A 19,585-nucleotide genomic window follows, 5' to 3' on the forward strand; every position below is an offset into this window, starting at 1 on the left:
CGATTTTATAAATAAATTCATGTGATATCATATATGTAATTAGATATAGCTCGTAATTTAGCGTTTTTGACATTAATGCTCTTTTATTTAAAAATGTAAGTGTTTTGTTTCTCTTAACACTGAAAACACACCTTTAAAATCTCAACTTTCTCTTTTTGCTCCGTTTCTGTGCTTATGAAACCAAATTGGACGTTTATCCCCCGAATGAGTATTTTTAAAAAAAAAAGTTTTGAGACTTAAAAACTTACACGTTCACTTTCCATTTATCGTCAATTTGTTTTCCAACACTTTAGCATTTTAAAAACTTGTATCAATTCCTACATTCTTATTATATCTTCTTAATTAAAATGATTTCTCGTGAATGATTTTAAATTTTAATCAAATAAATATGAAACATTAATTGGTCCTCGCTAAATTAAATCTGATACCGAGTTTTATAATTCTTGCAAATAGATTTATGATATGCAGTATAAGCACTCGGAACTTCTCTTTATTTAACTCGACAAAGAAACATTTATGTGGACTTCGTTCACCGAATTATAAAAGTTTGACATTTAAAATTGTTCAAGGGAAGTGAATTGTTACCTGCATGGGGATCTAGAGACTGCGGATCCGCCATTTTCATACACCGTACCCTAAAACTTGACAACTTTCGTCCTGTGGATTATTTTCCCCGTTTTTAACGTGAATTTTACTATGATTAAGACAGAAATGTGGATAACTTGTATACATTAACTAAACTAGGTAAGTGTTAGTGACAAATACTAAAAATTAAGCTAGAATTTTGATCAAATTAGGTTTGAAGCGCGGCCCAGGTGACTGACGGGTACCTGAGTGACATAGTTGTGTATTGCAGAAAATCGATGAGTATTGTTTTGATGTCATGGCTTAAGAATATAGCAGTTTTCTTTTCAAATATTTTTTTAAAAAAATTAAATTTCATTTTTCAGCATAAAATATTAAATTTTTATCATTTATTATTTGTGTTGTGATGACGTGTGACGTAAGATGGGGGCGGAGTTAACGGTACCCCAGGATCGGCGACACAGAGCTTCCTGTGGCAATACACACTTTGTTTCCAAAAACAATAGTTTTTCTTTCACTCTGTTCAACAAGATTGAAAGTAATTTATTAAGAATATATTTTCCGCTGTGTTGAATAAATAATATTGAACATGTTGAATGGAAAAGTATTTTATTATGTAAATTTTGCAATTATGTTCACTATTAGGTATGATAATTTTTAACGAGTATTGCAATATTCTGAAGTTGAAGTCGGATAAATACGAAAAACTGAGAGTCAATATCCATGCACAAAATAGCATTAGACATTTTATATTAATAAGAACATGAAATTGAAATGTATTAAAATCACAGGATGCATTGAAAAAAAAAATTAAAAGAGGAAAAAAGAAATTAAAAAAAAAAATAACTTGCAAATTACAGAATGAATAATGATGTTTGATATTCAAATGCAGTATCAGTTGATAACCATGTCTTTCTCCCAATTTTTATGAGAACACCCCAATATTTAATATGTAGATCCAGATATATATTTATTTTTAACTTAAAACTTGGGATTAAAATGAAAATTCTAAAATTAATAGTCAATAGATTAAGGTATAAAAAATTAATAGTCAATAGATTAAAGTATAAAAAATATTATTTGATTAAAGCTAATGTTTTTAGACAAATAAATTAATAATTCTTGCTAAATTCTTTACTAACAAAAGGGTTGAAGAGAGCCCTGTAATTCCAAATTAAAGAATCATACATGTGTTCTTTCATTATTTTACTCCAGGGAAGAGACCAACTTATATTTTTAATTGGATTTTTTGATTACTACAATGCATGAATTGCAGAAATTTTTAGTTTTTTGATTGATACTGTAATAAGGAATTATATACTATCATACAGTCACCTGTTTTTTATGGAAACCAGATAATTAGTGTTTTAGCTGGATATTTCTGTCAAAATATGTATGAACTTCCTTTATTTTTTTTTTAAATTTATTTTAATAATTTGTAGAGTTTGTTTTATTTTTATCTATCATTTGGTTTTATTGCAATCCAAATGCTCTAGAACACCTATTCTTCATACAACATGTAAACTATTATTGAATTGTTATTTAATATACTTATTCCATGAATGAATCAGTCAACACTACACATTTTCTGTAGTGTTTTCTTTGAAGATTAAAATCATCCACAGGTCCTGTTTAATTATAGAGGGACAAGCACCTGTTTTTTGTGGGAGGTGTGACTCCCCCTCATTGAAACCCTGAGTCACGCCATAGGACAAAGTGTTGATTCATGTTCACTTAAATATTAAACAGGCAAACTTAAATCAGTTAATATTATAAACTCTAAAACATTAAAACTGGCAAATATATAATTGTTGCTTGTCATTTATAGAACAATGAACGGGCTAAAATCAAACATTGGAGGAAAGAATGGACGACAGATGCAGCAGGGTACAGGTGCCATCCCCACCCTGAGGATACAGGCCGACACCCCTGTACCCCGGTCAAATGGAAACACACCCATCCCCAGTAAAACTGACAAAGTCCAGCTCCCAGCATTATCGAATACCCCACGCATTGTACAGCAAGGCAAACCATGTGCTCAAACTACTCCACGCATCCCGCACCCAAATCAAGTCGGCTACTATCGCTATGGAAATAAAACTGGTGAGTTGTTGAATTTAATTGTAATTGAAAACGACCGTATCAATCCAGACAGTGGTTAATTATAATGAGATAGTTTTAAGATTTGGAAAATCCATTCTTCAGTATCTGAAGGTGTTTAACATGAGCAAGAAGAAAATCTGTAAAGAACTTTGTATGAGGAAAAGAATTCAGTATTGGATATCCATAAGCTATATATTTATGTTCTTATCTGAAATGACAGAGCCCAAAGTTTCAAAATGCAAATAACCATTTATTTCAAGGCCCATATATTGCTCACAGAAGTACCATATAGATGTTATTTTCTTCCATTATATATGGGTAGATAGCGAACCAAAAAAAAAAAAAACAAGTTCAATAAATCATTATTAGATAAGGTACTCTTTATGTCCAACCCTTTAAGTCATTTCAATTCATAAAAAAAAAACTTTAATTTAATTTCACACCAACAATGTCAACGCTGTATAGATAATTTAGAAAACATGTTTCCTTTTCACACAAATTCTGTCCGCAAACTGGGCCAATACAGATTGAGAAAAGCCAACTCATTTTTTTTTTTAAGTCTTGGTGCTGGTTGAATTGGGGCTTTATGTTCTTCGATATATTTTTCTAAACATTAACTATGAACAGGATGTGCTGGGTATGTGTATATTACAGGCGTATGACGTCTTCACTCGTAGGGAATTCGCCATATCAGACCTTGGAACAGCTAAGAAAGTTGGCATTTCTCCCAGAGTCCTGGTCTTTGTAGTGGCTTTACTCATTTCAGCTACAAGAGCTATTAAAGTTTCTGTCCTGGTTTATCCACCGTCATAAAGATGAGAGTTTTTAGGAAGCACGGCTCCTCCTTAAATGGGCAGATTTTTAAATTTCCCTTTGATATCCATGTAATGTTCCTCACAGACGTAAAAACTCATTGGAATAAATTAGAAACTAAGTTACTTTTTCATTTAAATTTTGTATACTCCATAAATATTGGCTCTTATTGGAATTGAAAATGGCCATATTTCTGGTATTAAACTGATTTAGTAAAGTGAATATGTTTGATGATTTCTTCTATGAAAAAGCGACCAACTTGAAATTTCTATTCATTTTGATATAAAGTACATGAGTGAAATTTATTTGTGTTTTATCTTTTCTCTTGCGAGTGTTCAATTTAATATCTTCACACAAAAAGAGAAAATGATAATTTTCCTGATATTTTGTTTATCATTAAGAGCAGATACACAAGTGTATTATTTAAAATCAACTCTAGAGTAGTTATTTAATGACTTCTTATTTGCAGTTTTATTATTTTTTAATTGACTTTTCAAAAAAACAGATTTAGCAAACCCTAAGCAAACAATAGATGCTTAAAATACAAGCACATTTTTTATAAGAAAATAAAGTTTTGTGTCATTTTGATTTGTAGCAAAAAATTGAATTTAAAAATGAAGATACCAAGCTTTGTAGATAACAATATAGTGTAAATCACTCTGTGTGCAAGTTCAAACATTTGACAGATTCCTTGGTTGAAATTAAATGTGATTTGCTATATTGATGGCAAAAATTTAGGTACTTTGAATTGGGTCTCAAACATTTGTCACATGCTACTGTATAAGGGGAAATTTTTGCTTCAGTTTTATTTTTCGCCATCAAATGGACGAGTTTAAAATGGGACAAATTCAAATACAGCAGTTACATATGTATCTCATTAACACACTGTGTCTAAGCTTTAAAACACTGTTTCTAAGCAAATTTAAAATGGGGCAGTATGATATAAAACTATTAACACTGGACAGAAATACCCTGTATTCAATGTTAGCTGATACATGTAATTCTATGAAGTTTTTAATATGGCAAAATATTTATACTTTTACATTTTACTTCATAGATCTCAATGGAATGGGACCCATGTGCTTTGGCATCAATCAACGCAAAGACAAGAGCAACATGGGCCACAATGTTGCTTGCATGCAGCAGCAGAATTCAAATCTTCATGTTCCTAATAGAGGATTAGAGAATGCCACCCCCACCCCTAGTGAGGTGTCTGACATTATCACTCCTAGAAACGGGGACATGACCCCCAAAGTGGAGCCTGGCACTGCACCATATCACAGTGGAACAAATAATGACAAACATGTTTTTCTGGAACCACTTCCTGTCACTAAGCAGGAATGGAACCCATACAAACCACTGGGCCACATTCAGACCTCTGTACAAGGATCTGTCCATGGGAGTGAAGCTGACAGAAATTCCCTATCCCAGGGTATGAACAGCGCAGCCACCGTGTCTCTGTCTCCATTCCAAAACATGGAGATGACTTCTCCCTCTGGATCACAGTACACAAGCCCACGACACTCTGCTCACAGAATGCATGGAACTAAACGAGCCCTCTCTATCTCACCCATCGGGTCTGATGGCATGGACCTGTACTCTCTGATCAGGACCTCCCCCACATCTTTGGTGGCCTACATCAATGGATCAAGGAGCTCCTCCACCAGTGTGTCCCCCCAGCCAGGCCTACAACATGGACACTTTGGTCATCTTATAGCACACCGGACACAGAGGTGCAGCACAGGAAGTCCCTTTTCCAGTTCTGGCTCCTCCAAGAACCGCATGAATCATACGCCAATGAGCACAGCCTCTGGCTTTAAGAGGGAAACAGAAGTTGGACTCCATGAGAATCTTTCTGACATATTTCCGGATATTGTCAGTAACCAGGTGGTTGTACAGCAGAGTGAGATACCATTCCTGGAACAGCGTGCCATGCAGGACATGCAGATGTACCACAGTGGGGCACGATCCACCACCTCCACCCACTACCCCCCACCCACATACAATCAGGCTGTCGGCCAACAACCAACACCTATTAGCATGATGCCTCCACCCCCAGCTCCCAGCATGCCCCCTCCATCGTGCATGTCCGTACCCCCTCAGCCCCTGGCCCAGCACAATACAAATGCTGCTAACATGGTGAACAATAACTCATTAATGAGTGAGAACAGTTACCTTGGTAACAGCATGCCTCCACCCGAAGATGGAGAGGTGGATGAAAATGGAGAAAAACAAAATATATGCAAGTGGATAGACTGTAATCAGATGTTCAAAGAACAGGATGAGTTAGTGCGACACTTGGAAAAAGCCCACATTGACCAACGGAAGGGCGAGGATTTTACGTGTTTCTGGTCTGGATGTCAACGTAGATATAAACCCTTCAATGCCAGATATAAACTCCTTATCCATATGAGAGTGCACTCAGGGGAGAAACCCAATAAATGCACGGTAAGTTACTTTTTTTCTATTAAATGATGACATGTTTGGAGTAATTGAGGAAGTCAAGAATTTAGTTCTATTATTCATAAAGTTTGATAGTGGGAATGTCATTTAAATCTTTTTTTAAATCTTCATATAAATGCAAATCATGTTTTAAATTAACTTTTGGGAGGATAAATGCATGTTTTGTTGTTTTAAAATAAAAGAACAGAATTATGCATAAGGGCATGCAGTGCTTTAGGTAACAATATATATCTTGGTGTTTGCATTTCTAAATTCTATCTATATTTAATATCGAGTGAATAGGTGTATGTGTTTGAAATTGGAAATTGCAGGAGTAATCGGAGAACGAACATCAGTCAAGATAAACTGGAGATTTTATTATTGAATTTTGAATATATTTAAAAAGGTGAAATGAATTCTGATTTGACAGTTTCCATTGTTTGGGATTTTATTGTGTTTTGGAATTAGCACTGGTGTCCTGTAACTAGATACCATTGTCTTCAGTAGAAAGCTGAAGCGGCTCACTCCAGACGAAATCCTGCATTATTCCGTTATTGTCTGTTTTCTTCTATTCAGTTCTGCTCTGTTGGAAGGTGACATGAAAAAACTGTCACTGATTTTATACATTGTTCTGATCACTGAAAATGTGTCCGATTTTAATCAGACCAGTAATCCTGGTAATTAATATGTAACTTAAATCTCACAAATATAACAAAAGCTACAACACTGTCTGACTCATACACCAAATACACATTTTGACAGCATGCAATGTCAAGGTTGGGAAATGTCAGAAAAAAGATGTTCTGCACTGAACACAAACTAGGGGTTAGGGAAATGATGACATAAACGTAACATTGTGTACTACAACTGGTAAATAATACATTGAAAATAATTCAGTTTCGATTTCGGAACTGCCAAGTATGCAAGTCCTTGGGAGAGAAAAATAAGCAGGTTAATTATGCCCTTAAAAAGAAAACTTAGAAAAGCTATTTGTAGTCAGAAAGAAAGAAGGATAGAAGGAGAAAAAGGAAGAGTCGTAGGTTTCTGGTGAGAAGGTTTGATTGTGTGGGGTGATAGTGGCCAGAATTAAGGTAATCTAGCTCGGATCAATGCAGCCTTTATTTGGCAGATTGCATTCCTGTTCTGTCAGACCAGTGTGCATAGAGGTACAATCAATATCGGCACTCTTTCTGTCAATACTGGATGTGTTTATCCAAGTCTGATGCCAAGGATAAGTCACACAATATCAAAGTCAGTCTACATAACAAGGAATAGGTCTATGGCAGGTCTTAATCCAAGACATGGACATGACCTTTCCAAAAAGGAAATAGCAGTAGAGATCCAAAAATAAATACATGACTTAATTATTAGAAATTTTTAATATTAATTTATTGTTTGAAAAAAGAATAAAATATTTATTATGAACATACTTCTTTTAATTTTTTATGATTTTTTTTTTTTTGGGGGGGGGGGGGGGGGGTATTAAACTATTAAGCAGACTTAAAAAAAAACAAAACAAGGACATGTAATAATAACTCATCTTTTCCTCATATCATGTCTTGGAATGATTTGCAATTTCAAAAGTAATCCTAGACAAAGATATTAACAAGATATTTTATGAACAGTAGGAATTTTTTTTATGGGGCTTGAATTAAATTCAAATTTTGTAAAGATTGCCCATGTTGCATGATGACCAAGAACTAAGGAACATGTCCAACTTTTAAATACATAGAAAAATAATTTGTTATCACTTTAATTAGATGCCAATTAATGAAGATAATGAGGAGGAATTTGACACCTATACAATAAGAATCATCTGACCATGAATGTAGCAGCGAATCAGATTAATCCAAAACAATGCTACTGTCTTAAATCAGGGGCTTGAACTTTAACTAAACAATGGTTCCTCACAGCCAACTGTGCTGGCAAGCACACTTTTATTATAAAAGTACACAGACCTTGATTAATTGTCCTACACATTATCAGATATAAAGAGGTTTGTAGACATGGGTACGGAAATAGGGTCTAAACTCAGGTACAGGACTTTACGAAATCAAGACCCACATTTTTCCATGTAAAGCAGGGTCCAGTTACACATAAGTCAGACTTTGCAATATATTTTACAAGCTAGGAGTAAAACTTTAAAGTTTGTTGCATATCAGTTTTTAATTGTATTTTGCCTGCATCCCAAATGGAAAACAATTTTAAATGTGGTTAACAAGAAATCACCCAGAAGTATTGTGTGAGGATTCTTAGTCTAATACGATTTATGTTTTTAGTTTGAGGGCTGTACGAAGGCATTCTCACGACTGGAGAACCTCAAAATACACCTTCGATCTCACACTGGAGAAAGACCTTACATTTGTCAGCATGCTGGCTGTGCCAAGGCATTCTCAAACTCATCAGATCGAGCCAAACATCAACGCACGCATCTCGACACGGTGAGTAGTGCTCAAAATACAAGATATTTTTACCTGCTTCTAGAACAGCCAAGGTTTGAAGGTTGAGGTAAATAGTACAGTGGTTTAATACCTTGAAATAGAGAATCATGCAGTCAACCTATAGCCCATCTCTAACACTAAGAATTATATCAATTAAGGGAAACAGGAATTTTCTCAATTATGGCAAAGAGGATTGAATGGAGCCACAGTAAAGACTTCAGATGCTTTCATTGGCGTTCATAAAACTTTTAAATTCTGCAGACCAAAACTTCTGTATGTCTAACATGCAAGGATTCCATAGTAGTAAATATTCAGACATATCAGTTTTTGAGTGGTAATAAATAGGAAAAATCTTTCAAAATGTCTTCAACTAGACAAGCAGGGCTAAAACAGAGGTGTGTATTGCAACTAAAATCCTACTTGTGATTAGCTGCAGAACTGTAGCTCTCTGGGACAGAAAATTCAGACCATCCATTGTAAAACCTATTTACAGCGAGCATATATGCACTCTCCACTTCAAGCATATCCAAGAATTTGGTTGTCATTTCCAATTCACTTCAACATGTCCTTTGTATTTAAGATATCAATGTTCATGGTATTGAAGTTCAACAGTATTAAATTGCAATATTAACCCCTTGTTAAATTAAAAGAAAGAGAAAACATCAGAACAGCACAAACTAAGAATCAGGAGATGCTAACACAATATATCACTGGCATTTTCGTTGGTAGACATTTTGATGCTTTTTCTGTAATTGTAGAAACCATATGCTTGTCAAGTTGCTGGATGTACCAAGAGGTATACGGATCCGAGCTCACTACGCAAGCATGTCAAAAATCACAATCAAAAGGATGGGTCAGTTAAAAAGAAGGTGAGGTCATTTACTCACATTTCACTTCATTTCAGCATTGTTAAACATCACAGAGGAAACTAGAGTTACAGTTTACTTGCTTATTCAGATAGAGATGCTATAAAATTTGTAAAATTGTGTGAAACAGGATGTAACTTTACTGTCTCTTGTTACTGAGAAAATGTGCTGGATATATGCACAGTATTTTTACACTGAGAGGTTTTCATGAAGGGGAAAAAAGGGCATACATCTTTGGAAGTCTTCCTCTTTACCTGGACATTAAGCAGGGAATACTGTATACAGGGTTATTTTTGCCCTTTGATACTTGCAAAAAATTCGCCCCATTTGAAATGTGCCCACTAGCAATGAGGGTGATAACAAAGCGGGGGCAAAAATTTTCCTGTATGCAATATTGTTTACATAATCATAATGAGCAGATAACTTGTTAGCTAAGCAATGAAATTCATGTTTCTGGGGTCCAGGAGTCTGACCCCAGGTTAAGGCTTTGGTGGCCATGCATTGAAAAAACAGTAAAACTGTGAAAATCTTCCTCTTTCTTGTGGACATATGGCAGAAAAATTGTTTGCAAATAAGCCTATTTATTCAGCAAAATTGTGTAAGTTGATTCATATTGGTTCAGGCCCCAGGGTAAAGCTTAGAGGGCCTCTTGTTTTTCATATGGTGTATTTGATACATACAATTATCTTGCATGGTTTGTAAATTCAGATTTTCCTCTTTTTTTCCTTTTTTTTGACTTTGTTTCCAGTAATTAACACTTTCATCAATTGTGTTAGTTTATTAGATGGTAAATATGAATAATTTACGTTTTCTAGATTAGATAAATTAATGTAAGAGAATTCAACAACTTTGACCTGTGTGTTTTTGATGTTAATAGTTTCCCAGGTGAGCTTTATGCTCTACAGGCCACCTTTATGTATGTGCTTGTGATGAGGTGCAGATTTTGACAATGTCTTTCCTTTTTTATCTATTTCCTGTATTAGCTCAGCAGGATTCGGGATTAAGTCGTACCTTGTATTTGACATTGAACAACCATGGTTAGGAATGTCAGTACACATGACTGTTTTGTATAAATATAGTTTGACATTATTGACTTAGGCACAAGATGAAATGCTTGTGATTGGTTTTTATTTCCTATCAGTGACGGAGTGCGGGACAGCCAAATAAGATTGAATTGAGTATCGGAGGCGAGCCTTCACTGTTTACATTGTAGATTTCACAACCAAAGCCAGCTGTATATTTACTGTGTTCTCCTCAACAAAAGATATTTTAAATACCAATACACTAGAATATTGCCCGTAATTGAGGTGTGAGCGGGTGCATTGGACAATAGGGAGCAGAAGCAAACTTGTTAACTCTTTAAGGTTCCTGTTAGCAACTAGGCCACAGTTTACAACTCCAAGCCTCAAGGTCACCTTATATTTGCTTACCAAAATTGTCTTATTTTGACCTCAATTCTCTATTAAACATGTGCAAAATTATGAAAAAAAGGTTTACTAAAGGGGAATTTTTTTGGTTTTGCTTTACCTGTGGCTGGGTTATTAATGGGTTAGATTATCAAACCATTGCACAAAAATGCAAAATCATGCTTATCTCAAGTGTTAAGTCAACAAGAGGGTTGACTTATCACCAATTTTTTTTGCCAATTTCAAACATTGAGTTTTCACCAGCAAAACAAAGTTTATCTACAGTCATGTTTAAAAGTGTATGTGGCCTAAATAGTCCTATTTATGTTCCTTGTATGTGTATTTAGCACCCACATAATAACATAGATACAAGATTACCTAATGAAGAAGTAATCCTTTATGAAACAACAAGCAAAAATACAAAACAAAAACAGGTGGTTACTTTACTAGTTACTGTTATCAGAGGAAATTTTGCCCCAATTGTCTTTTTGCCCCTTTTGCTCTTAACACAAGTAGGCAAATTTAAATGGGGCAAATTCATTGAAGACAGAATTATCTCTTTAGCACATCTTTATCTGATTGAGTTTAAAAATAAAACAGAATCATTTGCAAGTGTGATAGGGCTTAAATAACCCTATACAGTATTTTATGTAGATTGTGTATAGACAGATAAATATTTGGTACTGATCCATGTTTTAGAATATTTGCAATGATTATAATAAGGCTAGCATTTCCTAGACTTGCAGAGAACTTCAAACATTACATATTTTACAGATACATGTATGTAGAAAATAATTTAAACAATAAGGTGAAAAAACAAGAATACTTACTGTGATTTTTTTGCTGTGAGTTTGTACACTAGTGTTGTAATTGTTTAACAGTTGAAGAAGGAGAATGACTTGGGAGGAGTGATGTTAAATGACTGTCTCCAGGTCCAACAGATGCAGCTCGAACAGATGCAGCAGCCTCCCCCGGAGACTGTGGACATGCGGGGCCTGGTGACAGGGCCAACAACGGACCTCTACTCAGGTAAGAAATAAAAAGTAACCCAAAATTAGAGAGGGGGGATACAAAGTAACCCAAAATTAGAGAAGAGGGGAGCCCACCACAGACCTTTACTGTGGTAAGAGACAAAAAGTAACCTAAAACATAATTACAGGGGGAGGGGGTGAAGGAGCTCATCACAGACCTTTACTGTTCAGAGACAAAAAGTAAACCAAAAAAAGGTTAGAGAAGGGGAGAGCCCACCACAGACCTTTACTGTGTTAGGAGTGATAACCCAAAACATGTAGGAGGTTGAGGGGAGGGGTCACCAGGGCTTGAGTACAGATCTTTTCAGTTTAATATAGGTTGCTTTATGATTCCCTATATGGGTGGAACTAAATCTCTGATAGTGTACTTCACATTCAATAATTTTGCTTGACTGTGACTATCCTATGTTCAGTTTCTGTTCTATAAATGTTATGAAATAGGTATTTATAAGTCTGAATACTGTACTTGTCTTAATAAATGTAATTATTTATGTTGCTAGTTTTAAGTTTTCTCAACATGCATAAAAAAAATATGCACTTTAAAATAATTTAAAATTTTGGTAATAATTTTTTTTTAAGAGGGGGGGGGGGGCAACCCCCTCTTTTTATGAATGTGTCATCATCACCCATTTTTCAGCTAGTCCTGAGTTTACTGGTATATTGTAATTTACTTTGGAGATTAACATTTGTTTGATGTCAGCACTGAATAAAATAGCTGGGTTTAAGTAAATATTATTAAGAAGAGGGATTTAATGTATAATTAGGGCACACCACAGGTAAGAGAAATTAGTTCAAATCATAGGTGAAAAGATTCACATTTTGTGGATGAAAGTTAACTATTTTGTAGTTACTGCCTGAATAAACGCCATATATTTTTAAAATATATCAGTTTCTAGATGTTTACAGATCACATCAAAATAATATGTTTTAAATTGAACACAGCCAAGTAGAAGTTTTGTAGAATAATATTGCTATCAAGATGTTTTTTTTTTCCTCTTTCTTTTTCTTGTCAAACCTCCTTTATTTACCAGAAACTAGACTCGTGGTATTGATATATTGAGTGACAAAGGAAAACTTTATTTTTTAAGTGTAGCGCATGAAATCTACCTGAATCACCAAGTGACGTCAATCATAAATTAAACAATAAATTGGTTCAGGCAGTTAAATGTCACTGAAGCGAAATACCCAATACACAGTAAACAACTTGTTTGTTAAAGGGCCTTGTACTGGGCATGCCCAGACTCGCCCTTCTTTCATTGTGTTACCCTCGGGCTGATCCAACCACTCCCCTGATAAAGATCTCCAATAAAGCACCATTAATCTAATACTGATCATTTAAATGCCATAAAAATACGATCAACAACGATCAGATAATCAGCTACCCGATAATCACACACATCAATATTTATCCGTTATGGCGTATTTTTATTCCGTTCTGATTTCTTTTTCTGTTTTCAAAACATTATTTGGTCTAGAAAAGATTTTTCTTTGACGAAAGATACATTTCCAGACTGGGACTATAAAGTGAAAGCAAAATGGCTTTGCTAGCCCTGGCATTAATGATTTTTTTTTCTTTATCCAGTGGTGATTTGGTCAAGTTCAAATGGACTTTGAATTCAGAGACTTTAGTCAGAAAGTCTTATCAATACAAGCCTTTTGGAATGTCTGTATATTAGATTACTGCTTTGTTGTCACATTCCAAAGAATACTTATAAACCCCAAGGTATACAATATTTATTGATACACAGATATTGGTACTATTTTTACCTGTAGATGGTTTAAAGTCTGACGTAGACTTACATATGTTTTAAATTTATAATCTCACTTTGATTTACATAGAATGTTAAGGGATTTTAAAAACAGGTCCTGGTTTTAGGATTTTTTACATCCCGTGTAAAGAGATATTCTACTGACAAACTCGACAGGTGATGACAGGTATTATTAACAGTTACCTGTCTGCTGTACTAACCCCTCTTACCTGGGTGCACTGTCCCCAGATCTACATCTTGAACGAGATTGTCCATTAAATTTAGCTAAAATTTTCAGATTTTTCCAAGAAACAAATATGGAAGTATTCTTGGTGCTTGTATGTTTAAGAAATAGGAAAGAAATTGAGAAAAGTTATAGATTATTAAGGATTAAATGGAAATACTAGCCACATTTACTAGTTTATTTAAGTTTATGTAAGTTTAAAAATTTGATTTCTTTATGCATTCTGAGGTATCTTTTCTCAGATGATAATTAAATTTTTATAAAATAGTCCTTTCTTTTTCTCGGAAAGATAAGTTATTTAAATCTAATTTTACAATCTGTACACTAATTGTTCTTTGCAACTTAAGTAAACATCCTTTTTTGATTTGTCTTTGAGTTCAAGTTTGTGTGGTTGATTTTTCAGTGGGAGTGAACTACAACAGCGGAAATACCTCAGCCAATCAGTCGCCGGGACCAGTAATGCAGCAGCAGAACAGCCCACTGAATACATCTGGTGGACTCAGCGCTGTGGAGGAAGAAAGGTAACCAATCCCCAACATTAACCAGTCATCAGATCATTGTCCTCATCTGGTTCTGCCCTCACCATGGTACTCTCTCGGTCCTCATCTGGTTCTGCCCTCACCATGGTACTCTCTCGGTCCTCATCTGGTTCTGCCCTCACCATGGTGCTCTGTCCCCTAATCTGGTTCTGCCCTTACGATGGTGCTCTCTTGTTCCTCATCTGGTTCTGCCCTCACCATGGTGCTCTGTTCCCTCATCTTGTTCTGCCCTTACAATGGTGCTCTCTTGTTCCTCATCTGGTTCTGTCCTCGCCATGGTGGCTTGCTGTACTCATTTGGTTCTGCCCTAACCATTGTGCTCTCACTGTCCATTTCTGGTTTTGCCCTAACCATGGTGATCTCACTGACCTCATCTGGTTCTGCCCTCACCATGGTGCTTTTTCTGTATTCTATCTGGTTCTTTGTTTCTAGATATTTTCTAGCTACAGAATTGAAGCTCACTGGTTTGAAGAAATTGGAATGGACAACCGGAGAACAACAGTTCTGTCTCTTTAAAAAAAAATAATATTTATTGCTCACACAAGCAATTGTTTACCATTCAAAGATTATAGTATGTACATGAATATGTAGCTTTAAACTGTCATCTTACCAATGAGTTCCTAACATATTCTTGTACTACTTCTACTAGAAATCATCCCCCACAACTGTTCTTAAAAGCTCTTCTGGGCCTGAAATGAGGAATTGGGAAAAAATTGCCTTTTTATGCTATTAGTTTCTAGTCTAGTTCTGCTCCTTCATGATATTCTGTCTTCTGACTGTTCTGCCCTCTTCACAATGTTCTCTGACTAGTTCAGCCTCCAAAATGACATTCAAGCTGTTCTTTGATTGGTTCTGCCATCTTCACTGTGTTTTTGTTCTCTGACTGGTTCTGCCAATAATGTTCAAGTTGTCCTGAGACTGTTCTGCCATCTTCACTGTGTTCTTGTTCTCTGACTAATTCTGCCCAGTTAAGGTAATGTTTAAACATCCTCTGACTGTTCTATCCTCTTCATTTTGGTCTACGTGTCCTCTGATTTTTCCATTCCCATGGTGATCAAGCTGTCCTCTGTTAGATTCTGTACTTTCATGGTGTTCTAGCTGTGATCAGTATCTTTACTGTCATTTCTAAACGTAGTATTATTTAATGTACTTGGGTGATGTCACAACTGTTTTCTATTATTTACATAATCCATTAGATTTCTTTTAAAAAAAAAAACTATGTGTAATTCACTGAAAACAAACGATGAAGATAAGCACATATTAAACTTGCTAAGAAGAGTGGTACACTAAAGTGGTAGACATTCATCATACTCTTAAAATTCTTTCTTTTAAAAGAAGAGAGAATAACATCACTATTTTGCAATATTTGTCAATTTGCAGATTTGGCACGTTTTCACCAGCACCTCCCTCTACCCAGACCTACAATACCTCACGTCGTCACTTCATCCCCATGCGGACGGGAATGCCTCCGGTTATGAGGGCCCAAATGCATCAACAGATGTACCCCAATGCATACCAGCAGTATATTCAGGAACAAGGTCAGAAATAATTAACTATTTAAAAAGAAAGAAAATTTGGCAATGCTCTAGGAAAAAAATGGATGATCAAAAATGTCTATTGCAGTAAAGGCTTCTTTGGACAAAAACTATGTAAAAATGCTGACACAGATAAAATGATTTGTTAATCACTAATTATTTTCATGAGAAAGGGATCGTTCAAATCATGAAGGCTTACATATGTATTCTTTACATATTTATTACAGATGGACAGTATCGTAACAATATGTACGATCCAGCAAATTATGACAATATGCACAGACTCACAGGAGGTAAAACTGACATTTCTATTTTATGTCAATATAATTTTTTTAAAACTGAATTTTAAATCTTCATATTTGCAAATTTAGAAGTAAGAAATAAGCAAATCAAAGCAAGATGAGAATTTGAATCAGATGCTGTATGTTGCAAGTTATTTGATGCTAATGTTGTATGTTTTAGGAATTGAGGGTCTTCCTGATGAGTTTAACATGTCCCTCCAGTGTGGTGCCGAGGAACAGCAGACACAGCAGTACCTCCAGCACACCGCCATCGATCGCTGCAACAGTCGCCTGTCTGCCATATACGCAGATGGCACTACCTAGTGACGCATAATGGAAATTTGTCATCTGTGATATAGTTTTACTGTCTGTTACGCAATCCAGCAAAATAGTGACAGTTTTTTCTGTGTGTATAATGTAACAGGTGCCCTCCAATCATCTTAGACTACACAAGGATTGACATTTTTAACACTACACAAAGCGTAGTTTTTAGCAACTTATGTATTGTGGCAATAACTCATACTGTTAAGTGCTACCATCCCTGGTTTAACAGAAGTGCTGTATGTTTTGTACTTGTCACACTTGTAAATCACTTCATCATGTCCTGTGATTTTTACCACTGTATGTACATAATCATTGTTCAACATCCACCTGTTTTTGCAACACACTCCTAGGCAGTACTTAACATTTTATATAAAATTTCAGAAGTTAGATTTTTTTTACAAAAGTTATTTTTTTCTTTTTTAAAAGTTTACTAATTTTAGTCCGTCCTGTAGCCTGGAATTTTTTGTTTTTTTCCCTGTGATCCGTCCTCTGATCAGTATTATCTCCCTTCACACCTAATACTGATTCCATTTTACACAGTATTAGATAAAAACAACTGTATTTGTTATGGTACAGGTGTGGTCAAAAGTTAATATCTACTTTTTTTCACATAATCGGAGTCCATATATTAGAGATGTATTTTCAGCACTCCGTCCATTTGCCACACACTGTATAGCCCTTTTACCTGTATAGTCCTCATTTCTTCCTTTCGATCACTTTTCTCTGGTTTCTATTAATATCACATAACACTTTTCATTTGTTTGTATTAACATAATATGTGCCAATCAAATGTGGTATTTATTTAGATTGAGTATCACATAGTCGGCTGCCCCAGTGCCCCTATCTTATTTATCGTATATGAAGTATTTATTTTGTTATCATCATTTTATAGCTGTGATCATCTTGTCAACATCCAGTTGTGTCCCCTGCCAAAGATTCACCCCATACTTTATAATTCACCATCCATTGTTTTGGCCTGTTGCCAATCCGTCCAGATCAAAATGGCCAACATTTTTCATGTTGTCCATGTAAATAGCATACATGTGTAATCATAGTTATGCTTTAGTTGTAATCCCCTTGCCAAAGCCTTGATTTTGGGAACTGTAATTTATACATATATTGACAGAATGAAGACATAAGAGCTATTTATACATCAAATGGTTTTTTTTTTTGTTTGGTTATTTGGTAATTGCAAATGTAACCAAAACTATCAAAATTAAACTACGCGTTTTGATTTTTTTTTTTTCATTTTGTTTGTGAATATTTTATCATGTGATATAATTTGTGTTGCTAGGTAACTAGATCATATATTGGCCAGTCACCTTTGGAGCACGACCATTCTTCCTGGCGACGTATATACCCTGCGGTATATAACTATGATGCACGCGTGCTGCTCTGATGTATTAAGCTTGTAGTTATATGTATAATTATTTACTTTGTAGTAAGTAATATGACCACTCTGATTTTGTTCTTAAAAAAAGGAAATCTTTATTTTTTGACATAAGCAATCATTTAGAGCGTGTTATAAACCACCTGGTGTGGTTGAAGAAAATTAAACAGGAGTAAAATGTTTAGTGGCTACTTAAAAACATTCCACACAATTTCTGGGACGCAGTTTCAAGTATTTGATGTTAATAAGACAGACTTGTTAATGTGTGTGTGTTTTTTTTTAATGTTGGTTTATTTACCTGTATAATTTGCCTTTTCTTTTGAATGCTTTTATTGATAAGCTTTGAAGATTTTACAAGTACTATTTGTTGTTTATTTTACCATCAAAGGGAGACTACTTGTATACAGATAATCGTAGTGTTTACGATAAAATGTCCCTCCTCTCTTCTTGCTTTTCGAAAGGTAACATCAGACTTGTTATGGGAAGTCTGGAACTTCCTAAGTCAAAGGAGAAATACAAATAAATTTTTCAAAACAGCAAGAATTGATAGAGAGGGTGAAGAGAGTTTGAAATGTTGGAGGGCAAAAGCTTTTCAATGAGGCCGGATCATTTAGACAAGCACCTTGCACATTGCAGTTTTAGGATTGGGGTCTGTGTGCATGCAGGAATCATCCTGCCTGGCCCCACCAAGCCAAAACACTTTTGTAAATTAAATCAAAAGATTTTAGCATGCATATGAAGACTGTTTCTTGTTTAAAGTGCCTTATTTGGATGTCAGCTTATATTCTGTTATTTGTTGTTCATTAAATGGTCCTGGAAATTGTATCCTCTGTTATGTTGTTTATTCAGTGACAGAAGTCGAGCTTTATTCACTTAAAAATGTTAATGACACCTGAATTTAGAAACCAGAGACAGAGAACAACCAATTCAATTCATTGTCTTCAAAGACTTTGCTTACTACAGTAGTGTATATCTAGCAGAAAAAGAGCATGCATGATTGAAATGGTGCTAGGGAGAATGGGGAAGCATCTTCTGTAAACTGACATTGACTGCTTTGTTGTGAAACTATTGACCACTAAATTCCTTTTGAAAGGAGTTGTATTTTAGATTATTTGGGTCAGAAATATTTCTAGTAACCTTAGGCCATGCATTGACCAAACTTGCATGACTGATGCATCTGGTGTACAACAGCTTACTGCCACTTTTTCCCTCCTATAGGGCAATGTAACAGAGACAGGTTTGTGCCTCCACTGAACTCTGAAACTCTGGCATGCCAACTGTCAAGTGCTCTACCCACTAACTAACAAGCTAAACCCACTAGCCCATGCTAGTAGGAAGTCATGCATCACACACGATCACATTATCGTCCTCCAGAGTGCCCCCCCCCCCCCCCCCCAAGGCAAGGGAGTGAGTGATATTAGCAATACAGCATATATTATCCAAACTTGCAGAGGTCCTGTTCATGCTACAATTTCCACAAATATTTATATACTGGTACTTGAAATGATGAAATAAAGTGATGCATCCAACTGGAGATAGTCCTCACTTAAACATACCAGTACTGGTAGTTAAGTTGAGCTAATTTTATAACCATTGTTTAAACAAGATTTATGTCTACAAGTGCCAAACACTTTGGTATTATACAAAATAAAAAAACTGCCATCTCAACACTTTGGTAATGTACGAGATGCATAACTCCCATCTCAACAAGAAAGAAAAAATCCCATCTCATCTCATTCTTCTTGGAATCAGCCAAAGTTCATCAATATTTCAAGAAAGTATGCGGGACATGAAGTAAATATTGATATACATAGATTCTGCAAAGTGGATACCATGT

At 35.2% G+C, this 19,585-nt stretch overlaps 1 protein-coding gene across 1 annotated transcript; it reads left to right on the forward strand.

Moving 5' to 3' along the window:
- Nucleotides 1-587: 587 nt before the first annotated feature.
- Nucleotides 588-18,573, forward strand: LOC133200728 (zinc finger protein GLIS3-like). Its single transcript, XM_061336507.1, has 10 exons — nt 588-744; nt 2,414-2,688; nt 4,559-5,949; nt 8,223-8,384; nt 9,143-9,253; nt 11,538-11,685; nt 14,083-14,200; nt 15,599-15,756; nt 15,981-16,046; nt 16,216-18,573. Exons 2-10 carry the CDS (start codon nt 2,418-2,420, stop codon nt 16,356-16,358), a joined length of 2,568 nt encoding a protein of 855 aa, XP_061192491.1. The 5' UTR covers nt 588-744; nt 2,414-2,417; the 3' UTR covers nt 16,359-18,573.
- Nucleotides 18,574-19,585: the final 1,012 nt, after the last annotated feature.

This window comes from Saccostrea echinata, unplaced genomic scaffold (assembly GCF_033153115.1).
Source record: "Saccostrea echinata isolate AGI-Se365-2 ecotype Australia unplaced genomic scaffold, CSIRO_AGI_Sech_v1 ptg000041l, whole genome shotgun sequence".
In the NCBI taxonomy this organism is placed as follows: Eukaryota; Metazoa; Mollusca; class Bivalvia; order Ostreida; family Ostreidae; genus Saccostrea; species Saccostrea echinata.